Raw genomic sequence first — 27,224 nt, forward strand, 5'->3', positions numbered from 1 at the left:
AACATTCCAGGCATGGAATCAGAGGATGGAGAAATTTAGAAGCAATTTTATGTGTCAGGAGAGCCAAGGATGGCTGAGAAAAGGAAAAAATGTTCTTTGAATCTGAACAGTAATGAGGATGTTCCTGTTCAGAATACCCTGGGAGTGGTAATGGCCGTGTGTGTTTCTGTGTGCACAGTTGTGGTATGCGTGTGGCAGGATATGTGCATGTGTGTGGGTGGGTATACATTTGAATTGTGGGCAGGTGTGTGTGCAAGTCTGTATATGTGGGTGTAGGCATGAGTGTGTGAACGTGAACGTGTGTGAATCTTGTGTGCATATGTGGGTGCAGAGGCAAGTGTGTGTGAACATGAGTGGGTGCAAATGTGCATGTGTATAAGTGGGTATGAATATAGGTAGGAGTGTGTGAGCATGAGTTTGTGCAAATGTGCGTGTGTGTGTGTGTACATGTGTGCAGGTACATGGGTAAATGGATGAGTATGTGTGCATGTATGAATTTGCATGCATGTATTGTGTACATGTGTGCAGGTACATAGGTACATGGATGTGAGTATGTGTGCATGTATGAATTCGTATGCATGTATTAAGTGTGTACATGTGTGCAAGTGCATGCATATATATGCGTGTGTGTATGTGTGTGTATAGGGGGCACTGACACACACTAGATCAGCTAAGATCCTCAGCGCTCCAGCCTCCACCACCACCCCCGCCTCGCCCCCATTGCCTGAACAGCATGCATCTTTCCCATTGCAAATGCACATCACACTGACCACCTCCCCTACTAGGCAGGGCAGAGCAGGGGAGAGACTGCATTCTTTGCCCCACGCCCAGCAGCTGGCTCTGAGCCTGGCTCCTGGTAGGTACTGATCACACATGTGCCGAGTGGAAAAACTCCACATCATACTGATGAGAATGGGGGATGCGGAGCAGGCATGGCAGGCAGACTCATTTTACTTCTTTCTCATCAGAAGTGCTAAGTTCAGTTTTGCAGCTTTGGGAGTCTGGGTTTCATTGCCTTTTTTTTTTTTTTCTCCCTTTTTTGCATGTTTGTTTTTTAAAACAGAAATATATTTCTCAAATTAGCATGGAATCCAACATGAAATAGAGAATAACTCCTATAGAAATAACAAGAAAATGTTTTTAAAAATAATTCTTCAAGTTGGAAGAAACCTTACCTCGTAGAAATGCTCTCGGTTTCTTTTCCTGAAAGTCTCAGCATCGTCCTGATGATTCTCCCTTTCTCCCTCCACCTGTCCACCTGGTTATCTGTTACTTTGGTTTGCAGATGATTCGGGAGCCTATCAGCCTCTTCTTTGGTCCATGCTTTTCTGAAGACAGTCATTCTTTCTTGCCAGTATCACTGCAAGAACATTCCAACTTCTCTTCCAGTTTCAGTTCCCCTTCTCCATGCTACTCACCTGGCCAAGGCCCTCAAAAGGTACCCTTTAATAGAGTTCAACTAGATACCAGCGTGTTGCTTGCAAGTCTTTGGTGACATCTGATGACAACAGTTTTTTTGCGGGGACATCGCTGTACTCCGTTTCCTGGTCACTTACTCAGAATTACATACATTACAAATACACCAGAGTGGTATTCCAGAACCTTATTTCCCATAGATGCTATTTGCTAGAAGACGGACAGCAAAGAGAAGATATATATCATTAAAATGCAATGTTCAAATCAAGTAATAAAATATGTCAATGCCTCCCTGTATTATCAATCGAACTGTATCCTTTCTAAAGTCAGTACATGATTTCTCTCACTATGGAATTGTCACAACCTCGGTGCCAGTCCTGATGCTATGAATTTTAGCTGAATGACCTTGGGCAAGTCCCCTAACCATTTTGAGCTTCATTTTTTTTTTATATAAGAATTAGGCATATAAATAGCACTTAACTCATTGGGCTTTTCTGAAAATTAAATGAATGGTGTATAAAAAGTGTTAAATATGATGAGTAGCACCTAGTAAGTCCTCTTAGAAGTTGGGCTACCATTGCCCTTCTAGATCAATGCAAGGTCAGGTCTATTAGGATCAGACTTCTCTTGGTCCGTTGTGATACTTCTACAGCTAAATGGCAAATCTTAGGGGCACCTGGGGGGCTCAGATGACTAAGCGTCTGCCTTCGGCTCGGGTAATGATCTCCAGGTCCTGCGATCAAGCCCCATGTCAGGTTCCCAGCTCTGCGGGGAGTCTACTTCTCCCTCTCCCTCTGCTTGTGCTGTCTCTGTCTCTATCTGTCTCTCTCTTTCAAATGAATAAATAAAATCTTTTAAAAAAATAAAATAAATGGCAAATCTCTGGGGGCAGTTTCTCCAAGTCCCCTGAAGTCTGAGAGGAGGGAGAGACCATTCTATAAATTCACATGTACTTAATGGGAGCCTTACCTCTCCTTTTTTTTTTATTAACCTATTCCTTATGAAAATATTACTACATTTTTCTTATACTTATGTGATTTGTGGAGAAATTTTAGATAGATTTTTCTAAATTTCAGTGATTATTGCCAGGGATGTGAATTCCAAAATGAACTTAGTCAAGTTGCTAAGTTGCTTTGTGGATAATAATTTTTGCTTCATTTTTATGAGAAAATACTGGTATTGCACTAAGTTTTTAAATAGCACATATAATTATACCCTCATTAATGATGTCAAATATTATTATTTAATACATTGCTCCAATTAATTATGTTTTTTAAATTAAACAGCTAATCTCTAACAAGTTATATTTAAATAATTATGTCTAATGCTAATGGGATAAAGAGTGTGTTCCAGCATTTTCTTTATAAATACAAAATAAGATGACCTATAAAATTAAGTCTTTTCCTTGGCTAACCAGCCCCTTAGCTTCTGCCCTTAGACCCCCAGCTTCTTGTGCCCCCACTAACCACAAGAAGCTTATGCTTCCAACACCCTGAAAAGTTTCGGATTGCTGTGTATCATGATGCTTGGACTGTATACGTGTTATTCTTCACCCTGGGAGGTCCTGTCCTCCCTTTGCCTGGATGGAACTCACGTGTTCTGCCCCAAGAGAAAGCTCTCATGCCTCCCTCTGACAGACTTACTTGTTCCACACACTGAGCTCCCAGGGTGCACTAGAACATTCACTGAACAACACCGTAGCTGACCTCTGAGTACCTCAGACCCTGCCACCCTTCCCCCCAACTCCACTCCTGGGCTCTTCAGTATTCACTTCCCGAGCAATAGCCCCCAGTATCCAGGAGCTGGATTAAAGCTTGTTCCCTTCCTTTTTTTCCCCCTAAATTAATGAATACAGACATGAATAAAAGAAAATCTCTAGACAAGCAATAAATGCTTATTGCATGAATGAATGGATTAAATTAGTAACTCTAAGATACTAGATATCTAGCTGTCGAGTCGAGTACAGTAGATGTGCTTCATTGTGTTCTTATCATTATTGCTACGTTCATCAGTAATTAGAAAGTAAAAATTCTACCTGATATGACATGCTACCAGATGAAGGTAAAACATCTATGTAATAGTGCTATTTTCACTTATATTAAAGAGGCTTTTGAACAAAAGGTATGATAATAATAATAAAACGTAGTTTATATATAATGTGTGAAATAACTTTACACGTGTTTCTGCCCTCTGTTACAATTCTGTTGCTATAGTATCATGACTTTGTTAAGGGCTATTTATTTACTCCTCTCTTAGGCCAAATTGCTATGACATATTATACATCAAATTAAATTTTATTGTAATAGATTGCATAATGCATTTTATTATGATGTTTATAACAATTTATCACAGCCCCTTCTACAGCGATTTTATTTTGTGACTCCTTGTAACAAACTTGCTGGCTTGCTTCTGACAGGACCCTCACCATCTCCTTTGCCCCATCATGGTTATGATCATCAGAGGCTGTCTTCTAATGAATTAGTCATTTGATATATTCCAAAATAGGCTGTATTTCTCACTTAAAATTATACCTTTTTTTCATTAACCCAATTCAAGCTGTGCCTAGTTAACTGCTCAAATCCGAATACTCCCTTGAAGGTCAACAGTTTAGAGTAAAAGTGATTCTATCAGTTAACACCCTATTAGTTAAATTCCCTTAGAATTACATGTGGCATAAATTAGAATTGACTTGTTAGGGTTAGGGCAACTCCCTGTGCAGGTACTGACAACTTTCTCTCACATCTTGTGAAAACACTTGACTCCTCAGCAGTCTGCTAGTACAACAGGGGAGTCTATTGGAAACAATTCACATCTTTTAACATTTCTGTGATGTAGAGAGTGGCAATCCTTTTTACAAATCGACAAGATAAATAACCAGCATCATATAATATCTGATAACATATCGACTTCATTCTTGGCCCACTTACCCTGTGATTCCTCCCACGGATGGTATGGTATTGGTATCCACGACCACTCCGCCTGTCCGGTAACTTCATTATCAGGAAAGAGATATGTGGTCACAGTGATAACTTACAGATAACTGTAAATGGATTACTTTTAACCAAAATAGAATCATGCATCCACAAAATGGTGGTTTTCACCCCAGGCCTGATGGTAGGTGGTAGCATATATGGCTCTATTCAGAAACCAATAGCTCTCCGTGGTTTTTTGTTTTTGTTGTTGTTTTTGTTTTTCCTACAACTGAGGTCAGAATTCATTGCTCTGTAAACTCCTTGGAATCCCTGGGTGTTTCAGAAGGCAGGGAGATTTGATTGTGTTCTTACAACAAAAAGACCTGTGTAAAGAATTCTTTTAGGCTGTAACAATAGCAACACAAAATCCTTTTATCTGAAAACTGAGAGCCTGATAGAAACATAGAATTTGGGAGACAGCTCCCAAGATAACAAAATAGAGCCTCTAAATAGCAGTGCCGATTTTGTTTTTCCATGGAGACTCTCCACCTTCCAAACCCCATCCTGCAAATTTTGAACTTCTATCCATGTCTGCCTTTTTCATTTTAACTGGAAGCACCTGATTCCAGTCCTTCCATTCCTAGGGCAGAGAACACAAATATTTGCCTAGGGCAAGCCAACCGTTATCTCCTGTAAAAACACCAATTACATTGAATTTTAGCAAATGATCTTGTAAAGGGACCCATTCTAGCACTGCCAGTTATGCAGTTTCAAGATTTAAATTATGAATTCTCTTACACACCCCTCCTCTTCAATTTCTGTGGCTGGCCAGTAGAAATCACGAGAGACATAGGGCTATCCCTCATCTGGGGGTGGAGTGGATTTTTCTTGTATTAGGAAAGGGTCTTTTTTTTTTTTCTGCCATTCCATAATTGGTATTTATTTTGAGCATTTTCTGTATATAAGGCAAGGAGGAAGAACTAGGAAAGTTACACATTAATCTGAAACACATCTTTGACCTCCAAGGGCAAGTGCAGTGAATAAGTGCACTAAAATCAAATGAGTAATTATTTCTAGCCCATGGAATCATGGGCTCTTTATCAGGTAAATAACATTTGGGCTTGATCTTCAGACATATGAGGGTTTTCATTGCTAGTGGTGAGAAGGATAGCATTGCAGGTAGAGTCCCCTTAAGCCAAGTCAGAGAAACAGCGAAACCCCACACGGATTTGAGGAGAGGCGAGAGACCAACTTTAATGGAGGGATTATGTGGGAGAATAGAGTTTGAAAAGTGAGATAAAGAAATAAGTAGAGATCAGATTGCAGGAGCTCCTTTTTCTCCCAGGTTTGTAATATCAAGTCTCTGTAATAGAGGTATTGCTATAAACCCAAACTCTATTAACTTAAGGTGTAGAGAAAGCAACCAAGGTTTTCTGAGAGCTCACAAAGTGCCCACTGTGAAAGGTCTTTGCTTATAATATGTGTTTAAGATATTGATACTAAGTAAAAAAATTTAACTGTTTATATAAAGACAGCTTCATAAAAGTCATTTACTAAAATAAATAGAAATAATGTGATATGTATATGGAAAGATACATATGTTTGTATCTATCTATCATCTGTCTATCTATCTTGGTTCTTACTTTAAAACTTTTCCATCATTTGAACCATAAATCTCAGCTTCTTCTGTTGAAATATACTTGGCATATAACATCCTGTAAACGTAAGGTGTACAACATGTGAATTTGATACATTTATATATTGTAGTATTACCGAAACACCTTCTTTACCGCTCGCCTACCTAATCACTTAAAGCCACCTGCCTGAGCTCAAACTGCACACTCACCAGGGCTTTTGTTCACTCAGACTCATTCCTCCAGTTTTGCTTAAGCTTCTCCCTCAAGCTGTGTCCTGCTGTGCTCTCCCATGAGGCTTTCGGTTTCTCATATGTACAGGTATTCTGACTTGAGAGGGGAGAAGGTGTTTGTGGAAACGGGAATACCACCTGAATCAAATCTACAAGTCCTATGACATCGTCCCTTTGGAGAGGAGTTTCTGATGTTGTACTTTAGGACGTCTGTTTCCTTTACTTATAATTCCCTGACATTTTTTTCCAACACCCATCACAGATTCTTCTAGCTACAGATGACACAGTTTGGAGTTAGGTATCTCACAGGATACAGTGGGGTTTATGAAGCTCTTTATAATATCAGTGGACTTCCACAAATCTCCAATTACATTAGTATGATTGGGGGAATAAAAAAGACAAACGAACAAACACAAAAGAAAACATGTCCCCCTGCCCCCGGATAAAGGGATCTCAGGCACAGAAGCATAGATTCACAGTGATGTGCATAAACCCCAGCAGGTTGTTAATTTCCCATCGGTTACTCTCAACCCTCTGGGGAAGAATGGGGAGGAAATGTAACAAAGATGAGGAGTTTAGGTTACAGTCTCTCACCACTCCTGCCACCTGTACATTCCAAGGACCGGAAAAAGAGAGTGCATCCTTGTGAGAGTCTCAAGGTTTCGGAGAGCTGGATTCTTTTTCTTTGGGCTCAAGGAGTACATAAACGTCAGTCCTGGAACCAGCAAGGGGAAAGGAGCAACATGAACCATGGCCCATTTTGTCACCTCAGACTTTATCAGAGGGTGATTCTCATTACCAACCATGCTAACCAGCCACATGCCTGTGTCTTGTTGTATCAGAAGTCACCTCAGCCAGAATTATATCTAGGCTTGTAGGTGTCCACAATTTGAGGAAAGAATATGGTAAACCAATGAAGATCCAAATACAAAATGGAGTTTTCTGGGGACAGAAGAAAGCGGGTGATTCTAAACCCCAGTAAAAACAGAATTTCCTTCAGTGACCTCCGTGGAGACATCAACTGGCCTTGGACATTACCATCTGCTTCCTTACCCTTAATTTCCTTAAATGTGTTCATGGCCTCAAACTGGTTTAAAACTAGTATTCACTGTCTGTACCACCAGCACTATTATTTGCATGTCTTCTGTGAGCCATTATGAGTCAAAACTGTTCACCAGAACATAAAATCATGTCAGAAAGAGAAAAATGTGGAGGAGTTTAAAAATGAGCACTTTCTGAAAGAAGGGAAGGGCAGGATGGCTTACTGCTTTCATTGGCTGAGAGCGATGGATGGCGTTCGCTTCCACTGTGAGACCAACGATATAGAAACATTTATAACATTAAGAGTTCTATAGCAAATAAGTGCAGAGTGGCACTTGAGATATGCCAATAAAATTGTGAGTCAGAACATCAATGCACAGATTACCCTTTAACTTTTCAAAGGATCAAAACCTATGTCTGCATTCTTAAATTTCTTAATTTGATTTGTTTTTGCTGAGAAATCACCCCTGACCTTTCCCTTCGCATAATGTATCCTTGAAATGTTGTTTCTTTTATTTCTGGTAACCAGGTTTATTTCTTGGTGGTTTTGAAGCACATAAGAAAAGGAAAGGCCTCCTAACAACAGTGGAATGGCGATACCTCTTAGCAGAGAAAAGTTGGACCAAAAATTACACAGAAATCTAAGTGGTTTCAGCAAATGTGTACTTCTCTCAGATATTCTGTTATCCAGACAATGAGAAAATGGTCTTTTGCAAGGTTTTGAAATGATGAATGTTACACAGTGTAACTGAGTGAGACACAACCACAGTTTGCTTGTTTGGTGCCACTGTAGAGTGTTTTTTGGGGGGTTTTGTTTGGATCCATTGAAACTTACATTGCAGTGCGTGTCCCACTGCTCAAGGGAATGTTGCAAATGGCAAAGTACTTCAGTTTGCCCCATTCGGTTGTGGCTCTTTAGCAGTTACCTGCAAATATTCAGTAGGATGTATTTGGAACTGTTCAATGAGAAAACACAGTGAGAATGGTGGAAGGCCGGTAGGAGAGTGGGTATCTTTTGAACACTGCAACGAGAGAGCCTGAGGAATACCATCATCATTCATTTCTTTTTCTAATTTAATTTATTTTGTTTAATTTTTTTATTATTATGTTATGTTAATCACCATACATCACATCATTAGTTTTTGATGTAGTGTTCCATGATTCATTGTTTGCGTATAACACCCAGAGCTCCGTGCAGAACGTGCCCTCCTTAATCCCCATCACCGGGCTAACCCATCCCCCACCCCCCTCCCCTCTAGAGCCCTCAGTTTGTTTCTCAGAGTCCACAGCATCTCATGGTTTCATCATCATTCATTTCTAAACTGACAAACTGACTTGCTCACAAACACCTTCTCTAGTCAGTTGGCATCCGGTCGTCATGCTCTTGAACTAGATAACTATATGGGCTAGTTAACTTCTCTAGGTCCCTTAGCTACAGAGTATGGCAAACCACACAGCCCAGACACCAACTCTGTCTTACCACCAGGTGAATGTCTAAAGCTAAAGACTGAGCAAAAGAATATGATTTGGCTCAGTGGTACTTCATTGACTATTCTAGATGAATAGTTTAAAGTGCATGTCTGAAACCTCAGTGGATCCCTCAAAAATCTTCTGTCATACAATATTTTTTGGCTCTTGATTATCCTCCACAGTGAACCAGCATCTTACATATCCCCCCGCCCCCCAGGCCACTTTAGGTCAAGTCACATATCGTAGAAGTAAAGCTCTTGCTGACAGACTGGTTTCCTGAACACCTCACACACCATCTCCATCTCTCTCTGTCTCTCTCTCTCTCTGTCTCTGCTTTTGTTTTCTTTTCTCACTAACCCATGCTCATCCTTTTTTATACTGTATTTCTATTTTTGTGAAGAATTTGGACCGTATCCCCCACATGGATTCACTTGTTCATTAAGAAGCAGGACATTTAGGGGCGCCTGGGCGGCTCAGTCAGTTGAATATCCTCCTCTTGATTTCGGCTCAGGTCATGATCTCAGGGTCGTGAGATCGAGCCCCGCATCAGGCTCCACACTCAGCATGGAATCTGCTTGAGATTCTCTCTCCCCTTCTCTCTCTGCCCCTCCCCTGGCTCGTGCTTTCTCTTTCTGAAATAAATAAATAAATCTTAAAAAAAAAGAAGAAGAAGAAGAAGAAGAAGGAGGACATTTACTGCCATGACTTTTTGGCGAGAATGTTGTTGGGCTTTTTCTAGACCTCTAGACCACTGGACAGAGCCCATGACTTTGATTTTGGCTGAATTAACATCTCCTCCCCTTTCTTCCTCAGGCAAAGCAGATTTTATACATCAATATTTGTTGGTTGAATTGACGGACACAGAAACCCTTGGTCTTATTCTGATTGTCATACATCTTCTATGCCATGTGTAGCTTTAGGATATTGAGAACATTTTCTAAATACCCAAGATCTCTCTTTTCCCAAGTATAAGATCATAATATCACCCCATAGAGATGTATATTGGTTTGCATTTTGAATGAAATGAAGCAAACGTAAAACATCTGGCATACATTTCACGATAACACTGCTATCCCCCCCCGCCCTTTACCAATGGTGCCTGGTGCTTTTCTCTGTATACAGGAAATTCTCCATTACTGGGGTTATTTTCATAAATAAAACAAAACAAAACAAAAAGCCCAAAATCCCGGGGAAATAATAAATTATATCCTTCCTCGTGAAAGTGTCGAATCAGTGACAGACTTCGTGATGGCGCGAAGAACTTGGCAAATGGGAAACTCTAGGGAATCATGATTGTTCTGGGTGACAATGGATGGTGAGATATTCGTAATGGGCATAATCTGTATGTCTTTACGTGTTTATGTGTTATCTACTGGGCTGCTGGTGCCTCTCGGATGGGGCACAGAATTCACACAGCTCCGCTCCTGCAGGAAATAAATAGAGGGTTCAGGATGAAAATCACGGTGTGAACAGCATGTCCAAATACTCCCCTGGGAGGCATCCACCAAGGGAATTCGGAAAGCTGTCTTTTCCCAACCAAGAAAACAAACAAAACAAAAAAGGCAGAACTAATTAAGATCGTCATATCTCAATAAATATGCAGATGCAAAATCAAAACAAAGAAATTCTATCTAGCACATCATAAATTTGCAAATTGCTGTACTGGGGTGGCTTGGAAGAATTGCGAGGGATAGAGACCTCTTAATGGCTTTGCTTAGAAACTGTTTGCAAGCCGAATTTATTGGGTTTATATGTGAGGATGAAGATGATGAAGTTGCCAGTATAAAAATATTTTCATGCCTTGTCTGCAAACGCCATGGAGCAGGAAGAGAAATAAAAATTCAGTCAAGGTTTTGTGCTGTGAAATTTGCTTCCTTTTATGTCATTTCAAGAAGAAAGCTAATAGGATGCCCATTTTATGGGTGAAGACAGTGCAGCTCAGAGAAAGTAAGTTTCCCATTTCTCACTCGGTCTTTGGAGCCAGGATTCAAACCTTCAATGACTTGTCTGACTCCAAAGTTTATGTTTTGTCCTGATTTGCATTTTTCCTACTGTACCACACGATTCTCCAACACCATCCAAAGTGACATTTGAATGTGTGTCTCCAAGCTCTCAAAGCATCCAGGTGAAAAGGAAGAAATAAAACCACTTTTCAGATGTTAACTCCATGTACTTCCCACATCTGGGTATTAAGGAGCTGGAAACACAGTCTGATTCCTGCAAAAAGTTCCTTTTATTTATATTTAATGTAAGTTGTATATGGTGATTCCTTCTTACTGAATTCATCGGTTTTGGAAAATAAGAGAAAGAGTGAAGGAGCTAAGCAGCTGAATCTGTAAGCTGCAGAGAGAGCAACTCCAGCTTCATTTTAGAAACAAAAGCCTGCTCTCTGCCACATAGAACATTGTCCTTCGAAGGTTCTCCCTGGACATCCGGGCTCTGTTTACTATTCTGGTGTGCTGGGCTAACATGAGGGTGAGGCTCTTTATGAGGGTGGGAAATTGCCTGGAACAAGCAAACAGCTAAGGAGATGGGGCCAGTCTGGCACCGATGTATTCCTCACTGCCCTGGGCATAGAGCAGTGCAACTGGTAGTCTAACCAAAGGTCGACATACATAGAATCGCTTAGTAACACTGACAGTAATGTTAGACAGTAACACATGCCAGAGAGAGCCGTCCCACTACGTGCTTGAACCAGTGAAAGAAAGGAGAGAGGCCACTGCTCTTGGCCAAGATTTCAAAGAAGAGGTGGGATGCAAGCTTTGCCTTCAAGATGGGCTAGATAGACAGGAGTGTCCAGGACAGTTTTACTGCATTTTACTCGACGTGAGCAATTCTATTCAAAGGAAGTAAGATAATGGACTGAGTGGTGGCAGGACCTTGCCAGGGACACCTGCCACCAACAGTTTATCTTCTCTCTCCATCCCCTTTCCACCCTCCCTCCCTTCCTCCCCTCTTTCTTTTTCTCTTTACTTTCCTTTTTTTCATTAATTTTTTATTTAAATTCAATTAGCCAACATATGGTAGTACATCATTATTTTCTGATGTAGTTTCTTTCCTGTTTTTTTCTTTACATTTTCCCCTTCTCCACCCCCAGGCTTTCTTCTATTTTTTGTTTTAAAAGCATTTTAGTATCATTTTTTCTCACTAAAATAATCATTTTATGGCATCTTTCTATATAATATAATATTCGAAAACATAGAATCATGGAGGATCGCTCCCTCAGGGCACTCCCAAGGACAGGCTGGGAAGTGTCAAACGTCACATCTGCCCACATTCTCTTGGCCACTGATTATTTTAAGTCACTCTATTCTCACTGTCCAAGTGCAACCACAGTCAGACTCTAGGAGTATATTTTTCATATTATCCCGTGTTTAGGAATTTTTTTCTACAAAATTATTTTCGAGATCTTATCTCTTCCTTATGAACTCAGTTTCCTTCTTACAGAAGGATACACAGTAGGGGTTCTTTCAGTGATGGTCCATGTCTGGGAAAGTGTATTTATTTTACCCTCATTCACAAAAAATTAAGTTGTGTTTGTTTGTTTTAGTATGTAATTGCAACTTGGGGTTTGTTTTCCCTCAGCGTTTTCAAGACATTAATTCATTGTTTTGTTTTGTTTTTCTGGCTAGGTGTAACATTTCTATTACTTTTTAAGCTTTTTAAAATTAACTTTTTAGGTTTTTAGGTTTTTTAGTTTTAGGTTTTTTTGTTTGTTTGTTTGTTTTAGTTTTAGGTTTATAGGAAAGTTGCCAGGACATCACAGAGAGTTCCCTTTACCTGGTTCCCCCTATTTATTTGTTTGTTTGTGTTTTAATGGGAACTCTGTTGCTCTAAATGTCATTCATTTAAGGATAATCTGTTTTTTCTTTCCTGATTTCTCTGATTCACCCTTTTTTTTTTCTTTATGGATGTTCATCCTGATATGTATAATTATGGACTTTGTTTTGTTGCTTAAATTTTCCTGCGTTCCAGAGTATGTTTTTTAAGATTTTATTTATTTATTTGACAGAGGGAGAGAGAGAGAGAGCACAAGTAAGGGGAGCAGCAGAGGCAGAGGGAGGAGCAGGCTCCCGGCTGAGCAGGGAGCCCGATACGGGACTTGATCCCAGGATTCTGGGATCACGACCTGACTGAGCCACCCAGGCGTCCCCCAGAGTATTTCTTCAGTTTGAGAACTACCACCTCCCACTATTATCTTTTTGAAGATTGCCCCTTACCAATTTAACCTACAATCCCCTATATACCTATATCTTCTTATTTATGAATTCTCCATTTAACTGTGTCTTTTGTGCTGTTGAGCTGTTCCATCGAGCTGTTTATTGAATCTTTCTTTTTTCTTCTAGAGAGAATCTGTTCAATTTCCAGATTCGCCTATTTTTTCCTCAAAAGGATCTTATTCTTTCATTATGTTTCTGGAATTTATTCTAATCCCCTAATCATTTTAAACATCCTTATTCTGTAGTCTCTTCCAGATGGTCATATTATTTCAGGTTTGTGGATGTCTGAATTATTTCCTCATCTGATCTGTAATTTGTTTTTCTGGGTGTACCTTCAGCAGGCCGTATCCTTCACCTCCTCCCATGGGAGTTCCGTAGACCCTGGGTTTTGGAAGAATACCTCCATGGTAGTTTGATGCTTGTTTCTGATGAGGGCCTTAGGATTTTGCCAACCAGAATCACTCTGTTTATACTCACAGTGCCATTTTTGGGTCCCAAATCTTCTGTATTTTCTGTCTTTCCTTTAGTTTGTCAAGGTGCTTCCCCTTTCCGCAATTAAATTTCCAAATTATTACATTGTTACCATTACTTGCCTAAATTGAAGCCTCTATTTCCCATTTGTATTTTATTTTATTTTATTTTAAGATTTTTTAATTAATTAATTTTTTTTTTTTTTGACAGAGAGAGACACAGCAAGAGAGAGAGCACAAGCAGGGGGAGTGGGAGCGGGAGAAGCAGGCTTCCCGCAGAGCAGGGAGCCCGATGCGGCGCTCGATCCCGGGACCCTGGGATCATGACCTGAGCCGAAGGCAGACGCTTAATGACTGAGCCACCCAGGCACCCCCCGTTTTTATTTTTGAACTGATTATATTATCTATTGACTTGTGCCATAAATGACCAACGATTCCAATTTGCATTTCCTTTCAACTCATACATTATTTATATTAGTTATAAAATTGTTTTCACATTGACAAGATTTATAACATTTATATTCTATTTTATAAACATCATTTCCAGATTAGCCTTACATATTTAACATAGTTCTATAACATTTTTCTAACCATGGGTTTCCCCTCTCTGAGATCTTTATTCTGTCTCATCTTTGAGTTGCTTAGATTTTCTCACATAAAGTCTTCCCCCAGCCTCAACCTCACCTCCCTAAGGAAAACAAATAACTTTATATTTCTTGAGGTCTTGCATGTTTGCTAATGTCCTTCTTTTGCAAAAATCTCTTGGCTTTTTGTAAAATATAAAATTAAAAACTTCCCTTGTAGTCGAGTTACTTTTGTACTTTGATCAAAAATCAGTTGGTCTTACCTGTGTGGATAGATTTCTGGGTTCCCTGTCCTATTTTGTTGACCTATGTGTCTATCACTTTGCCAGAGCTCTACAATCTTGGTAACTGTGGATGTAGAATATGTCTTGAAATTGGATGGAGGGATTCCTCCCTCCTACTTTATTTTTATTTTCAAAATTGCTTTAGCTATTTCTGGTTCCTTAGCCTTTCCACATGAATTTTAGCATAACCTCATCCAGATCAATGAAAGTATTTTTGGAATTTTGATGAGAACCGTGTTAAATTTGTGTACCAATTAGGGGAAAATCACCATCTTTACAATGTTGAGCCTTCTGAGCCATGTACTTTTCTCTGTTTATTTAAATCTTCTTGGATTCCTGTCATCAGTGTTTTTCATTTTTTTAGTATACAAGTCTGGTGTATCTTTTGTGCTATTAACATCTAGGTCTTTCATTTCTGTTTAGGGATTATAAAAGTTTAATGATTTTAACATGTTCATTTTTACTAACTAAAGTAGAATTGATTTTTGAATGTTGATCTTGTTACCTATGACCTCATTGACCTCACTTACAGCTCTAGGAGTTATTTTTTGTTTACTTGGTTTTTGTTTTCGTACATTCCCCAAATAGAGATGGTTTCAATTCTTGCTTTCCCGTCTATATGCTTTTATATTCTTTCCCCGCCTCACTGTGCTGGCTAGAGCTTCTAGAGCTATGCTGAATGGCAGCAATGACAGTCGACATCTTTGACTTGTTCCCAATCACAGGGAAAAGCATTCAGTCTTTCACCGTTAAGTATAATATTAACTATATGTTTTCATACGTGTTCTTTATCAAGGCCAGGAAGTCTTCCTTTATACTATCTTTTCCGAGGGTTTTTCTCTTTAATAGGTTTTGAATTTTGTCAAATGCATTTTCTGCATAAATGCATATGATCATGTGATTTTTCTTCATTAGCCTGTTAGTATATGGCTTCCCCTGATTGCTCTTTGAATATTGAACCAGTCTTGAATCCCTGGAATTAACTCCACTTGGTCAGGGTATATAATTCTTTTTTATATAATGCTGAATTCCATTTGCTAATTGTTAAGGATTTATATTCGTGGGGGATATTGGTCAGTAGTTTTCTTTCCTCCTTCTTACTGTCTTTGTCTAGTTTTAGTCTCAGGGTCATACTTGGCTCATGAAACGAACAGGAAGTGTTCTCTCTTCTTTGGTTTTCTGGAAAAGATTGTGTAGAACTGGTGTTAATCCTTTTTTAATCATGTTGTGTAATTCTCCAGTGAGAATATCTGGCCCTAGAGATTTCTTCTTCAAGAGTTTAAATTATAAATTCAAATTTCTTAAGAGTTATAGAACTATTCAAATGATCTATTTCATATTAAGTGAATTATTATAGTTTGTACTTTTTGAGGAATTGGTCCATACTTTCTAAGTTGTCAAATTTATGTGCATAGAGTTTTTTGTGGTATTTCCTTATCCTTTCATTGCCTGCAGAGTCTATAGTGATAGTCCTGTTTCATTCCTGATGTGGTATTTAATGCCTTCCTTCTTTTTTTCTTTGTTAGTCTTGTTATAGGCTATTCAATTTTATAGATTTTTTTCATTGATTTTTCTCCATTGTTTTTCTGTTTCAGTTACATTGGTTTCTGTTTCCTTATTATTTCCTTCCTTTTTTTTCTACTTGTTTTGGGTTTATTTTGCTCTTATGTTTCTACTTCTTAAAGTAATAGCTTAGATTTTTTATTTTAGACTTTTCTAAGGTAAGCATTCATTGCTACAAATTTCCATCTCACTATGGCTCTATCTATGTCCCACAGATTTTGATAGGTTATATTTGCAATTTCATTCAATTCAATGCATTTTTTTCTTTCCCTTGAAATATCCTATTTGACCTCCTGAATTATTTAGAAGTGTATTTACTTACTTTCCAAGTGCTTGGGAACTTATCTTTTGTCTTTCCATTTTCAATTTCTGGCTTGATTCCACTCTGATCTAAGAATACACTCTGTACAATTTTGCTCCTTTAAAATTTATTAGCTTTATGTATGGTTGAGGATATGGTCTATCTCGGTATATATTCTGTGTGCATTGAAAAGGAATATGTATTCTGTTGTTTAGGGCTGAAGTATTTTATTTATGTCAATTATATCTTGTTGGTTGATAGTGTTGTTGTTGATTTTCTGTCTAGTTGTTTAATCAACTATTGAGAAAAGAATATTGAAGTCTTGAGCTATAGTTATAGATTTGTTTAGTTCTCCTTTCAGTTCTACCAGGTTTTGTTTCACATATTTATGCAGTTCTGTTTGGTTCATACACATCAGGAGTGCTATGACTTCTTGATGTATGGACATTTTTATCATCATTCACCTCTATGTCCCTGGTTATTTCCTTTATTCTGATGGTTACCTTATCTGCTATTAATAGAGCCACTTCTTTTTTTTTTATTAATGTTTATGTGGAATATCTTTTCCATCCTTTCCCTTTCAACCTACCTATTTAATTATATTTTCAGTGAGTTATTATAGACAGCGTACAATTTGATCACGTTTTTTAATCCACTCTGACAATCTCTCTTAATTGGTGTATTTAGACAATTTAAATTTAATGTTATTCTTATGTCAGGGCTAAGCCTTCCATTTATTGTTTTTCCATTTGTTCTTTCTCTCCCTTTTTTAACTGTTTTATTTCTCCTGTCTTCTGGGAGTGGATATTTTCTAGAATTCCATTTTTATTTATCTGTAGGATCTTGAGTGTATCTCTATGTATAACATTTTTAGTTCTGTAAATATTCTATTATATACACATAACTTATTATAACCAACTGGAGTCACATTTTTACCAATTCAAGTGAACTATAGAAAACTTACTTGCCTGTACCTTCCTTTGCCCTCCATTTATCATATAATGATCTTAAATATTTAATTAATACAAGGAGAACCATGTCACACAGGTTTATAATTTTTGCTTCAGCTGTTAAACCTAATTTTAATAATTCAAGAGGAAAAGGAAAAGCTATTTGATTTATCCCTATGTTTACTCTTTTGTTTCTTTCTTTCTTCCTATGTTCCAAAATTTCTTCTGCTATTATTTTATTTCTATTTAGTATTCCCTTTAACCATTCTTACAGGGTGGGTCTGCTGGCAACAAATCTCAAAACTTTAGTTCCTGTAAGAATGCTTTTAATTTTCCCATCCTTTTTGGAGAATATTTCTTTTCTGATTTCAGAATCCTAGCCTGATAATTCTTTTCTTTCAACCACAAAGAATGAGTGTGCCATTTTCTCCTCACCTCTATGGTTTCTGAGGCAAACACTGCTGCTATTCAAGTTATGTTTTCCCTATTGTCATTCCCCTAAGGTTTCTCTCTCACTGCTTTCAAGATTTTTAATGTGTCATTGGTTTTCAGAAGTTTGTCGGCCATCTGTCTTGGTATGGATTTCTTTGAGTTTATCTGTTTGGGGTTTGCTCAGCTTCTTGTACCTGTAGGTTTACGTCTTTGCCATGTTTTAGAAGTTTTCAACCATTACTTTGAATACTTTTTCAGATTTTCTTCTTTTGAGACTCTGATGGGATGAATGTTAGATCTTTTGTTATAGTTCCACAAGGTCTTGATGTCCTGCTCATTGATTTGGTTTATTTTCACTCTGTTAAGATTGAGTAATTTCTATTGTTCTATTTTCAAATCCACCGAATCTTTCTGCTGTGTCTTCCATTCTGCTGCTGAGGCTGTCTGCTGAATTTTTTATTCATTCATTTTATTTTTATTTTTCAGTTTTCAACTTTCCACCTTATTCTTCTTTATATCTTAATTTCTCTGCAAGACTTTCTATTTCTTTGCCACATTTTACATTTCTGTTATTGTACACTTCTCACTTCTAAAGTTTCATTTGTTTTTTCTTTATACCCCATATTTATAAATATATATGTAAACAATATATATCCCATATACATAAATAATATATAAAAATATATTTTTTTTTTCTTTGCTGAGATTTTCGATTTCTTTACTGAGACATTCTATTTCTTTTCATATGTGTCCATAATTCTCAATGGAGCACTTGGGTGATGTCTGCTTTAAAATCCTCATTAGATAATTCTAACTTCTCTGTCATGTTGATATTTGTATCTATTAGTTGTCCTGATTCTGAGTGTGATGAATAATTTTACATTGAAACCTGACATTTGGGTATCACACTATGAGACCAAGATCTGATTTAAATCTTATGTTTGAACTTGTCTCCTCCAACACCACTCAGACAGGAGAAGAATGGGCCTTGTTACAGGCAGGTGGAGGTGAAAGTCTAGGTTCCCTGTTTAACCACATTGACCACCCTGGGTGTGAGGGCTCTTTGTTACTGCTGGGCAGTAGGGAGAGTTTCAGGTCCCCCCTAGACCTTCACTAATATCACTCTGGGTTCAAGGAGCAGGAGGGCCTTGCTGCTGCTCTCCATTGGCACTGGTAGGGGTCAGTCTTGTTACCAACAGTTGTGTATGGAAGTTTAGGCTCCCCTCTGGCCTCCAGTGGTATTGAGGGGTCAGGGACCTCATTATTGTGCCCTAGGAATGAAAGTCCCAGCTCTCTATCCTACCTTCTCTGATGCCTTAGCTTGGGGGAAAGAAAGGGTTTGTGGGCACCTTGTTACAGTCTAGTGAGAGTAGAAGTCTAGGCTCCCTGCTTCTCTTGGTGGGGTAGGGTTCTGGCCACTGGTTTTTCTGTGGTTTTTGGCTGGAGTAGAGCTAGTAGTGTAGTTTAAACTCATCCTTCTTGCTAGGCTGCCTCTTTCGTTACCATTTGGCTAGATAGAACTAGCTCTTGTTGGGACTGTTTTTGTCCACACCTGTTAGCATTTCCAGGTTGTCAGCTTGTCTAACTCCAAGTCTGGGATATAAGAGGCAAAGGGAAATGTCAGGAAGCTCACCCCATATTGTCTTTTAGTCCCAAGACCTCATCTTGTCTGCTTCTTTCCCTCCATATGTCATCCACATTTTAGAGTGTTCTTATATTTGTTTTATATAAAATATCCAGGATAATTTATGAGGAGGAAAAAAGAGAAGTACTTCTCTGTCTATAGAGAAGTGGAAGTCCCTAAATGTGTAATTTGATTTCTAAGTTATTAGAATACTTTTACTCTATTTGGAGAAATAAGTGAGAGACACAATTAAACTTTCTCAGTCCTTTACATATATAAGTTAACTATAAATGTAAATATATATTTACATATATAAATTAAATATAAATATAAATCTATATAAGTAAATATATGATTTAATACTATATTATACATTGTATATTATATAATATGTATTTATTTTATATTACACTATATACATCACTGGCAAAGGAAACCATATTTGTTGAAATCAATAAAATGCACTAATGTGATAATTATGGCTTAATGCATATATAAAACCTTTGAAAAAGAAATCAAGAAAAAAGTAATTCCCCCCCAAAGACAGTCCAAAATGGTATGTATGTATTTTTCTACATACATACTTGTTATATGTTCAATTTGGGAACTATTTATTGTATGTCTACTATATTCTTAGCACATTCTAGACTTTCTATCGAATAATAACAGAATTAGGCAGAGGCTTGGGCCTTATTCACAATAGGACTGTAAATGTTATTAAGGATCAAAACAAATTAAGTGAATATATGAAGATTAATATTTAAAGGGAGAAAATTTCAAAGAAAGCTATCAAGACAGTCATTTGGTGGAGATTAAGATGAGCTTTTAAAAATGACTTATCTTATTTGGTTGGATGCTGAGCAGTTGGAACATCATTTTAGAGATGAGAAATCGGTTACCTGAATAAAGGCTTGGAAAAACATTCAGTCTGATATGTTTGGATGATCAAAACCAGAACAGCCTGACGACTTTATTGTGGTGGGAAAGGTCCAGGTCCATGAGTAATTGGAGCAGACTCTGCAGTGGAGGAAAGACAGGCCCTCATTAGGGGAAAACTGACCTTGTTTACTTATGGACTCCTGCCAACTGGACCCCATAGGGAGCATCCCATCCATCAGTACCCACATTGCATTAATAAACAAGGAAGAGTCATTGCAAATTCCAAATCTGGAAGTGGCATAATAAAAATGATGCTTTAGAGAAGTTGTTAGCAGTGCAAATTTGAATGGTTTTGCTGTAATTACAACCCAGGTGTGAAGCAACAAAGCTCAATGCCTGCCTCCTTCAACACCATGGTTCACCCTCTTCTTTCATATCCACAGTAGAGCAGTAGAATTAAAATTTGTTGATGGCCTTTACTCTGCAAGACACTCTGCTAGATAGCATCTGTGTGCTTTCTCATTTAGTCTGCACAATAGTTCTTAAGGTACTATCATTGCTATTCTGTGAGGCTGGGGGTTTTCCAAGGTCTCATGGCCAGAATTGAAGCTCAGGCTCCTGACATTGTACAGCATGTCTTCTGGGTCCCTCATATGGTGACGGCTGACTCACAGGCAATCAGTTCTTGCTGACTTGAGCTCGTGTTACAGTTGGGCAGCTCTTACCTTCCTTTACTCAACTGCTTTATCACCCACAATTCAGCTTGTAAAATATGGTAACAGTTTAATGCTGTGGGACTGTGGAAACCAGATTCAGATTTCTTCCCCTTCCTCTCCATTCAGGAAATGTCCCACCAGACCTTCAGTTTAGGGTACCAAGGGCCTGGAGAGCATGAAGCTGCTCTCATCAGTCAGTAGACAATTAGGAAACTGGACTCTGATTCATTTCCTGAGCTAACATGTAACTATGCTGCTGATTACCCATTTTCATTGTTTATGGCGAGGCAGGTGGATGAACAGCTCTGCCTGATTTATGAAGTGCTTGCCTTCCATAAATCACAGAGTAGAAACCCAGCACGCTGTTAATCCTAATTGGTTAAGTCCTAAGTAGGGAGTGATTAGAAAGTCTTCAGGAAAGAAGGTACCTCATGCAAATGAGATAGATATACAGTTTGTTGGGAAGAAATATCCCCTGCTCTCAATATGGGGTCAAGGTTTGTTGTCCATTCCTGTTGCCCCCTTCTACCTCTTGCTGGGCAACCCCTGCTGATCTTCCACTTGTAAATAAACTAACATAAAAGGGAGAGAAGGAAGATGATGGGATGTACAAACATAGCAGAAAGAGAATGCTCTTTGCCCGCTTACTCTCTCCTTTATTAATTTCAACCTGGATTGTCTAATTCTAATAAACCATCCATCATAATGAACAAGAGCTATGCAATGACTCATAGTGCTGTGAGTAGCAGTGGGATACATTAGGGCTTGTGGTCTTAGCTCCCTGAATTCCAATTCCACCCTTCCCTGGACACAGTTGACGTGGCATTCTCCAATACTCAGTGAGTGACAGTGACACCCTTCTCTGATATTTCACTTTGAGCCACAAAAACCCTGAAGACCGTAAGTACGTGAGGTTGTCCACCTCTTCTGATTGGAAACCTTCTGATCTGACTTAGAAATGCAGACTCTTCTGACAAAGGAAGAAGGAATCCCAAAGATTTTATGTGATTTCTTCCCCCCATCTCAAAATAATGGTTGAGGACCTAGGGACTGTGTATGGGACACATTTAAAGGACCAGGGGCTATTGAGATGCAGACTCAGGGAAGATAAATATCCTCTCCCTTTCCAATCAATTGTAAATTCTCCTTCCTTTGGGTAACTTCTCTTTTCATTTCCTTCTCCTTTCTCCCCACCTCCCTCTCTCTGTTTTCCTCCCCTCTGTATTTTTTATCCCTTTTTCCTTCCCTCCCTTCCTCTCCTTCCTCTCTTCTCCTGTTTCCTGGGAACCCATGGCAGATGCAGCAGCGGCGTGACCTCAGAACTGGATGATGAGCCCCCCTGCATGGAGGAGATTGATTACAGTACAGACAGCAGCTCAGACCCAGAAGGGAGCTTCTCTGAGCTGGACCGGCAGATCCAAGAGTGTGCTTTCCACAAGGATGAGGGAGGGGAAGAAGAAGAGGGGCCAGACCAGGGAAGAAAAGCCATCCCTTAGCCCTGAGGTTCAGAGCGAGCTCCATGTCTCTAACCATGGACTAGTGGCTATGTTGTTTCTTTACCCTCAGACATGTACAGCATTGGTGCCAGAAGCCAGCCCATGTGAGCCGAGCAACCTAATTCCAGAGTTTGTTCTAGTTTCACTAGGCATAGAGACTGGCTATGTTACAATTACACCTTTTACATACATAGTTAGGTGGCCTTTGGAGCCCATGCAAGCTGCCATTATGCTAGAAAGGGCTACTCTCAGGATTACCATGGATCCTCTCAGCACTATTTTGAGCCTTTCTCCCTTCCTGTGCTTGAAACTGGAGCAGCCTGGAAGTAGGAGTTGGGCTTCTTTTTGGCTTCTCAGCCCGATTTCTATATGGTTAACTAAGTTGTTCTACATATGAGTGTTATCTCCTCTAGTTGTCTTCCTACTATAGCATCTGAGCTCCTCAGCACAAGTTATGAGCCCCACTGAGACTTCTGAGGGTCCTAGCAGGGTATTCAGCTGCTGAATTATTGAACATGAATGGCTGCACAATGGAGAATTTGCAAGCATCATGCTTAGTCTGTTTTAATAGTATATATTTTACAGATCCAGTATAATCCAGGAACTGTCCTAGATTCTAAGGGAAAAGGCACAATACTGAATAAGACATGGCCATTGGTCTTTACAAACTTTAAAATCCTGTGAATTCAGGCCACTAACCATAATGCTGGAAGGCAGCAAGTCATAGTGGAAAAATCATTCATTTCAGACTCAGACAGATGTGGCTCATACCCTGGATATGGCAGTCAGTTTTTATGGGGAACTAAGGCCACTAATTAGATTTCCCCAAACCTCAGTTTTCTTATACATGCAATGGAGATGAATATTATCCATGTTATAAAGTTATCATGCGTGTTGCTTCTACTCTTAGTCTAAGATGGCTGCTAAAGCATCAGCCTTTGCATCTACATCCCAGTCAGCAATAAGAAGGATAGAAAAAGAACCCATTCTCTGTATTTCAAAAAGCTATACATTACACTTCTCCTTAGTACCACCATCTAACAAGTGGTCCTGTGGTCACAGGTAGTTGCAAGAGAGGTTGTAAAATATAGTCTTTATTTGAGTTGGGCATAGGGAAAAGGGGATAATGCATACTGGGGATCAAATATTGCCAAATACTTCCCCTGATAAGCCAATAACCACCATGAGATTTTGGAAACAATAATTTCAGAAAAAACTCACAGCAACCCTCTAGACCAGCAGAAAGCTGCACCATAAAACTTTCCCATAATTTAGCCCCAAGGCATAGGAGAAAGGCAGGTGTGTTATGATTCGAAGAGCTGATATTATTATTATTATTATTATTGCTACTACTATTATTATTGATAATCCCTTCTTTTTCCAACTCCTTTCCAAATTTCTTTGCTATAGTTCAGAAACCACATATCCATTCTTGGTGTTAAGACATTCAGGTGTCTGAAATGTATATAAGAGGTTTACGGGAAATAGCAAAGACACCACATTCAAATCCCAGATAACAGCAGGGCTTAACTTCTCTTATAAACCTTTCCACTCTTAAATAGGGGACAGCATTATGTTTCTGTTCTCCCATTGCTTGGAGGCATCAAGAAGATAGTTGTGTTGAAAATGTAAATGTTGGGAAGGATGGAAATAATTGTGACTCATCATCCCCACTTTGTGTGCCTCAGCTCAAATTTGTTTATGTGACGAGCTTCTGGACACCTGACATGTTCCTGAGGGCAAGTGACCAGGACATGTAAATTTCTACTTGGAGGTTCAGGAAAAGCCAGTGAAATGGGACATGGATTCATCCATTTAGCAAACATACATTAAGCACCTACTATGTGTCACGACTTTACTAAGCTCTAAGACTGCAGGGAAAAGGACCTACTCTGTGTGCAAGTGGGAAAGATGAGCAGTAAACATTTCAATGCAGTGGCACACGCCTTTCTGGAGCTTTGCAGAAGATCATCTAATGGGGCAGCAGTGGTGGGAAACATGTACCAAGAGATGATAATTGAGGTGATTCTTGAAGGATGTGCAAGAGTTTTCAGGTGAAAAGGAGAAGAAACATGCTAAGGAGTAGAAAGAGTTTGTGCAAAAGCCCTAGGGTGAGGTTAAAACTTAGAATAAAATGATTAGTGTGACTGGTTTAAAAGAGGTGTTTGTATGTGGGGATGGGAAGGGAGTGACAAGAGATGAAATTGAGAACGTTGGCATTGAAATGATCAGGCAACATTGACATGCCCTGATGAAAAGGTCGGTCTTTATTCTGAATGTGCTGGTGGAGACAAAGAATCTTCAGCAGAAGCATGCCCAGGAATGATGTCTGCGGGCGTGCAGTGGGACCACTGTCCTGCTTGCTTATGACCGATTGACTGGATACCCTGCTATGGTGGTAGTTCAGTAATATGAGGACTCTAAGTGTGACATTACCCTATTTGTAGATCAGCAGGTTTGCAATAAGATGAGAGATAATGAATGCAGTTTGGGGTCATGTTGAATATTGGGGGCCTATGGCAGGTCCATGGGGAAAGGACTTCTAGAAGTACATCAGTAGAAGGAGAGGTATATGCAGTGAGACGGGGACTGGTGAAAGTCTTGAGCAACTAAGCCCAGGTTCCAGTCAGCCGAGAAGGAGTTTGCTTGGAGGGAACAGAAGAGTTAGAGAGAGAGCTGTCTTCTGTCCCTTCCTGCTGGGACTGAAGGCCATTCTGTGTCACACCTCACTGGTTTTCAGTCTTGGGGGAAGAGAGGGCTCACTGGCAAGTCAACTCCAGATAGTGATAGGAATGGCTCTTCCAGCCCGGCCAGACATGTGTCTTGCCAGCCAAACCGCTATAGTGAATTGTTCTGAAAACCCTGTTCCCCCAAACTCATAGCCAAACAAGATTACTCGAGGATTCCAGGCAGTGATGGGCTCTAATGGGAAGCAGATGTGGTTCAAAGTGCGCAGGGGGGATGAAAGTACGGAGAAGTGATGCTGAAGCCAGACCATGGGCACAGGTGTCCAGTACCAGCTGGTACCCAGTGCTCTGCCTGGCAGGGTTAGGACTGAGAGGAGGCTGGGCAGGGGGGCTGCAGTTTCCTGGGGCACGCTGTGCACTTTCTCTGAGGGGCAAACGTGGGTAGCTGGCCTTTTACACCTCTAGGATGGTCCCATTAGGGGTAGAGAAGTACAAGGCTTCTTTTGATACCCTAAGGATCATACTTCCACGATTCCTTAAGGGTGGAATATGCTGGCTGCTCTTGACACTTCCCTTGGCAAAGGACTTTTTAGCTCCATATTTCCTACAGGAAAAAGATCCCTGTACAACCTGGCCCCCAGTCTTCTCTACTGACTTAGGTTTTGCTATCCTGCAATCTCTTGTTTGCCACGGGACATAGCTTTATTTTATCTCACTGCACATATGCATGAGTGTGAGCACGCATAGACGCATACACAGATGCACACACACACACACAGAGAGACACACACACACACACACACACACCACTTCTTGAGCCACATAGCTTCCTAAATACCTTCTTTGATTTTTCACACACTTTCACATTTTTCCTCTGTCTCTGATGAGCATCTCCCATTATGCAATTTGGGCATTGCAAGACCCAGTTCAAATATCACCTTCCTTCTGTAAGACCTTTCCTAATCAGCCCAGCCAAGTTCTATAACCCCTCATCTGTGTCCCTGCTGCACCATTTATACATCCCTCTTAAAGCATGCTTTCTATTTACAATTTTATTTATGTGGTTTTCACAGCCCCACCCCCACCGGCCAGTGGGTGGAGCACTCGAAGATGCATGTGCCCAATATTATTTTGTCACCTCTCCCTGCGGCTAGCATACTTCTCAACACATTGGCCGGCAGTCAAAATGTATCTTCCTCCTAACCTCAAACCTGAACGTCCAACATCTCAGTGAAACCCCATATGTTTCCCTTGGATTCCTTCATTTCCCGTCTCAAATCAGAGTTTGTGTTTCTGAAAAGGTAACTGATTTCACTAAAAGGGCATCCAGCACATGCACACCTCAGCCCCTCAAGCTGATGGTTTCCATGGAAGACTGGTTCCCATGTGAGGCAAGCTTAAGAAGGAGCAGAGTGGCCTTGCCCTTGCCTGTATTGTGCAAATGTTTAGATAGAGCAGAGAGAATGAGGAGCAGAATCTTGAGGAGTTGCCAGAGGCTGCAGGATTCAGCCAGGTGCTCTGCACTGCAGACTGCCTTTGGTGGGGCCGGGCACAGGGCTCGGTGTGCATTGTGCCAACTTGGCTGTCTGGGTACTTCTTACAGTCCTGTCAGTGAGAATCCAAGCATTCCAGCCATTGGCTCCAGTTTCTTCCAGGCCTCCAAAAAAAAAAAAAAAAAAAAAGATTCAGAGCCACAGAGCACATTTGAAAATAACCTGATTCTTGAGTTACGGGCTCATGTTGAGGGATGCCAACGCAAGTCGGGTCACATGACACCCCTAAGGGGAGAAGTTCTCATGCCCGCTTTTATTTCCCAGCCTGGACAACTGAGCTGTAGAGTTGGTTTCATATTCCAAGGGGAGCCTCTGCTCTCTGCCAAGAGAAGGAGCTTCCATGAAATGCCTGACATAAGTCATCCTTGTTAGGGACTCAGGACAGTGGCCTGCGTGGTGGGTCTGAACATTTGCATTAGAGTGATGGATTCCTTTTGCCCTGCTGGTACAACCTGCTCCAACCCCTTAAAGGCTCCAGGCTTGGAATGGCACAGAGACAGTAGCCTGGGTCCTTACCATGAGAGCTTTTTTGGGGCAAAAATAATTCATTAGGTCTGAAGCCTGCTGCTGTCTTCCCAACAGATGTCCTCTTTTGTTCATGTTGTGGTTTGGCTTCATGAGTGCCCAACTGATTCTTGATAGAAAAAAAAGTGTTGTTTAGAAAAAAGAAAGTGGTAAAAAGACGTTTTTGGACAAAAACGGATTGTATTACAGCCTTTTGGTGCCTAATAATAAAGAGAATACAGTTGTATATAACTT

At 39.8% G+C, this 27,224-nt stretch overlaps 1 protein-coding gene across 1 annotated transcript in view; it reads left to right on the forward strand.

Annotated features, from left to right (window-relative positions):
- Positions 1-22,225, forward strand: part of AGBL1 (ATP/GTP binding protein like 1) — a 724,399-nt gene extending 702,174 nt beyond the window's left edge. Inside the window, exon 25 of the mRNA XM_035728075.1 lies at positions 22,033-22,225. Within this exon, the coding sequence (XP_035583968.1) occupies positions 22,033-22,225 (193 nt within the window). The remainder of the gene's footprint in view (positions 1-22,032) is intronic.
- Positions 22,226-27,224: the final 4,999 nt, after the last annotated feature.

The sequence above is a fragment of the Zalophus californianus genome, chromosome 6 (genome assembly GCF_009762305.2).
Source record: "Zalophus californianus isolate mZalCal1 chromosome 6, mZalCal1.pri.v2, whole genome shotgun sequence".
NCBI classification, from domain to species: Eukaryota; Metazoa; Chordata; class Mammalia; order Carnivora; family Otariidae; genus Zalophus; species Zalophus californianus.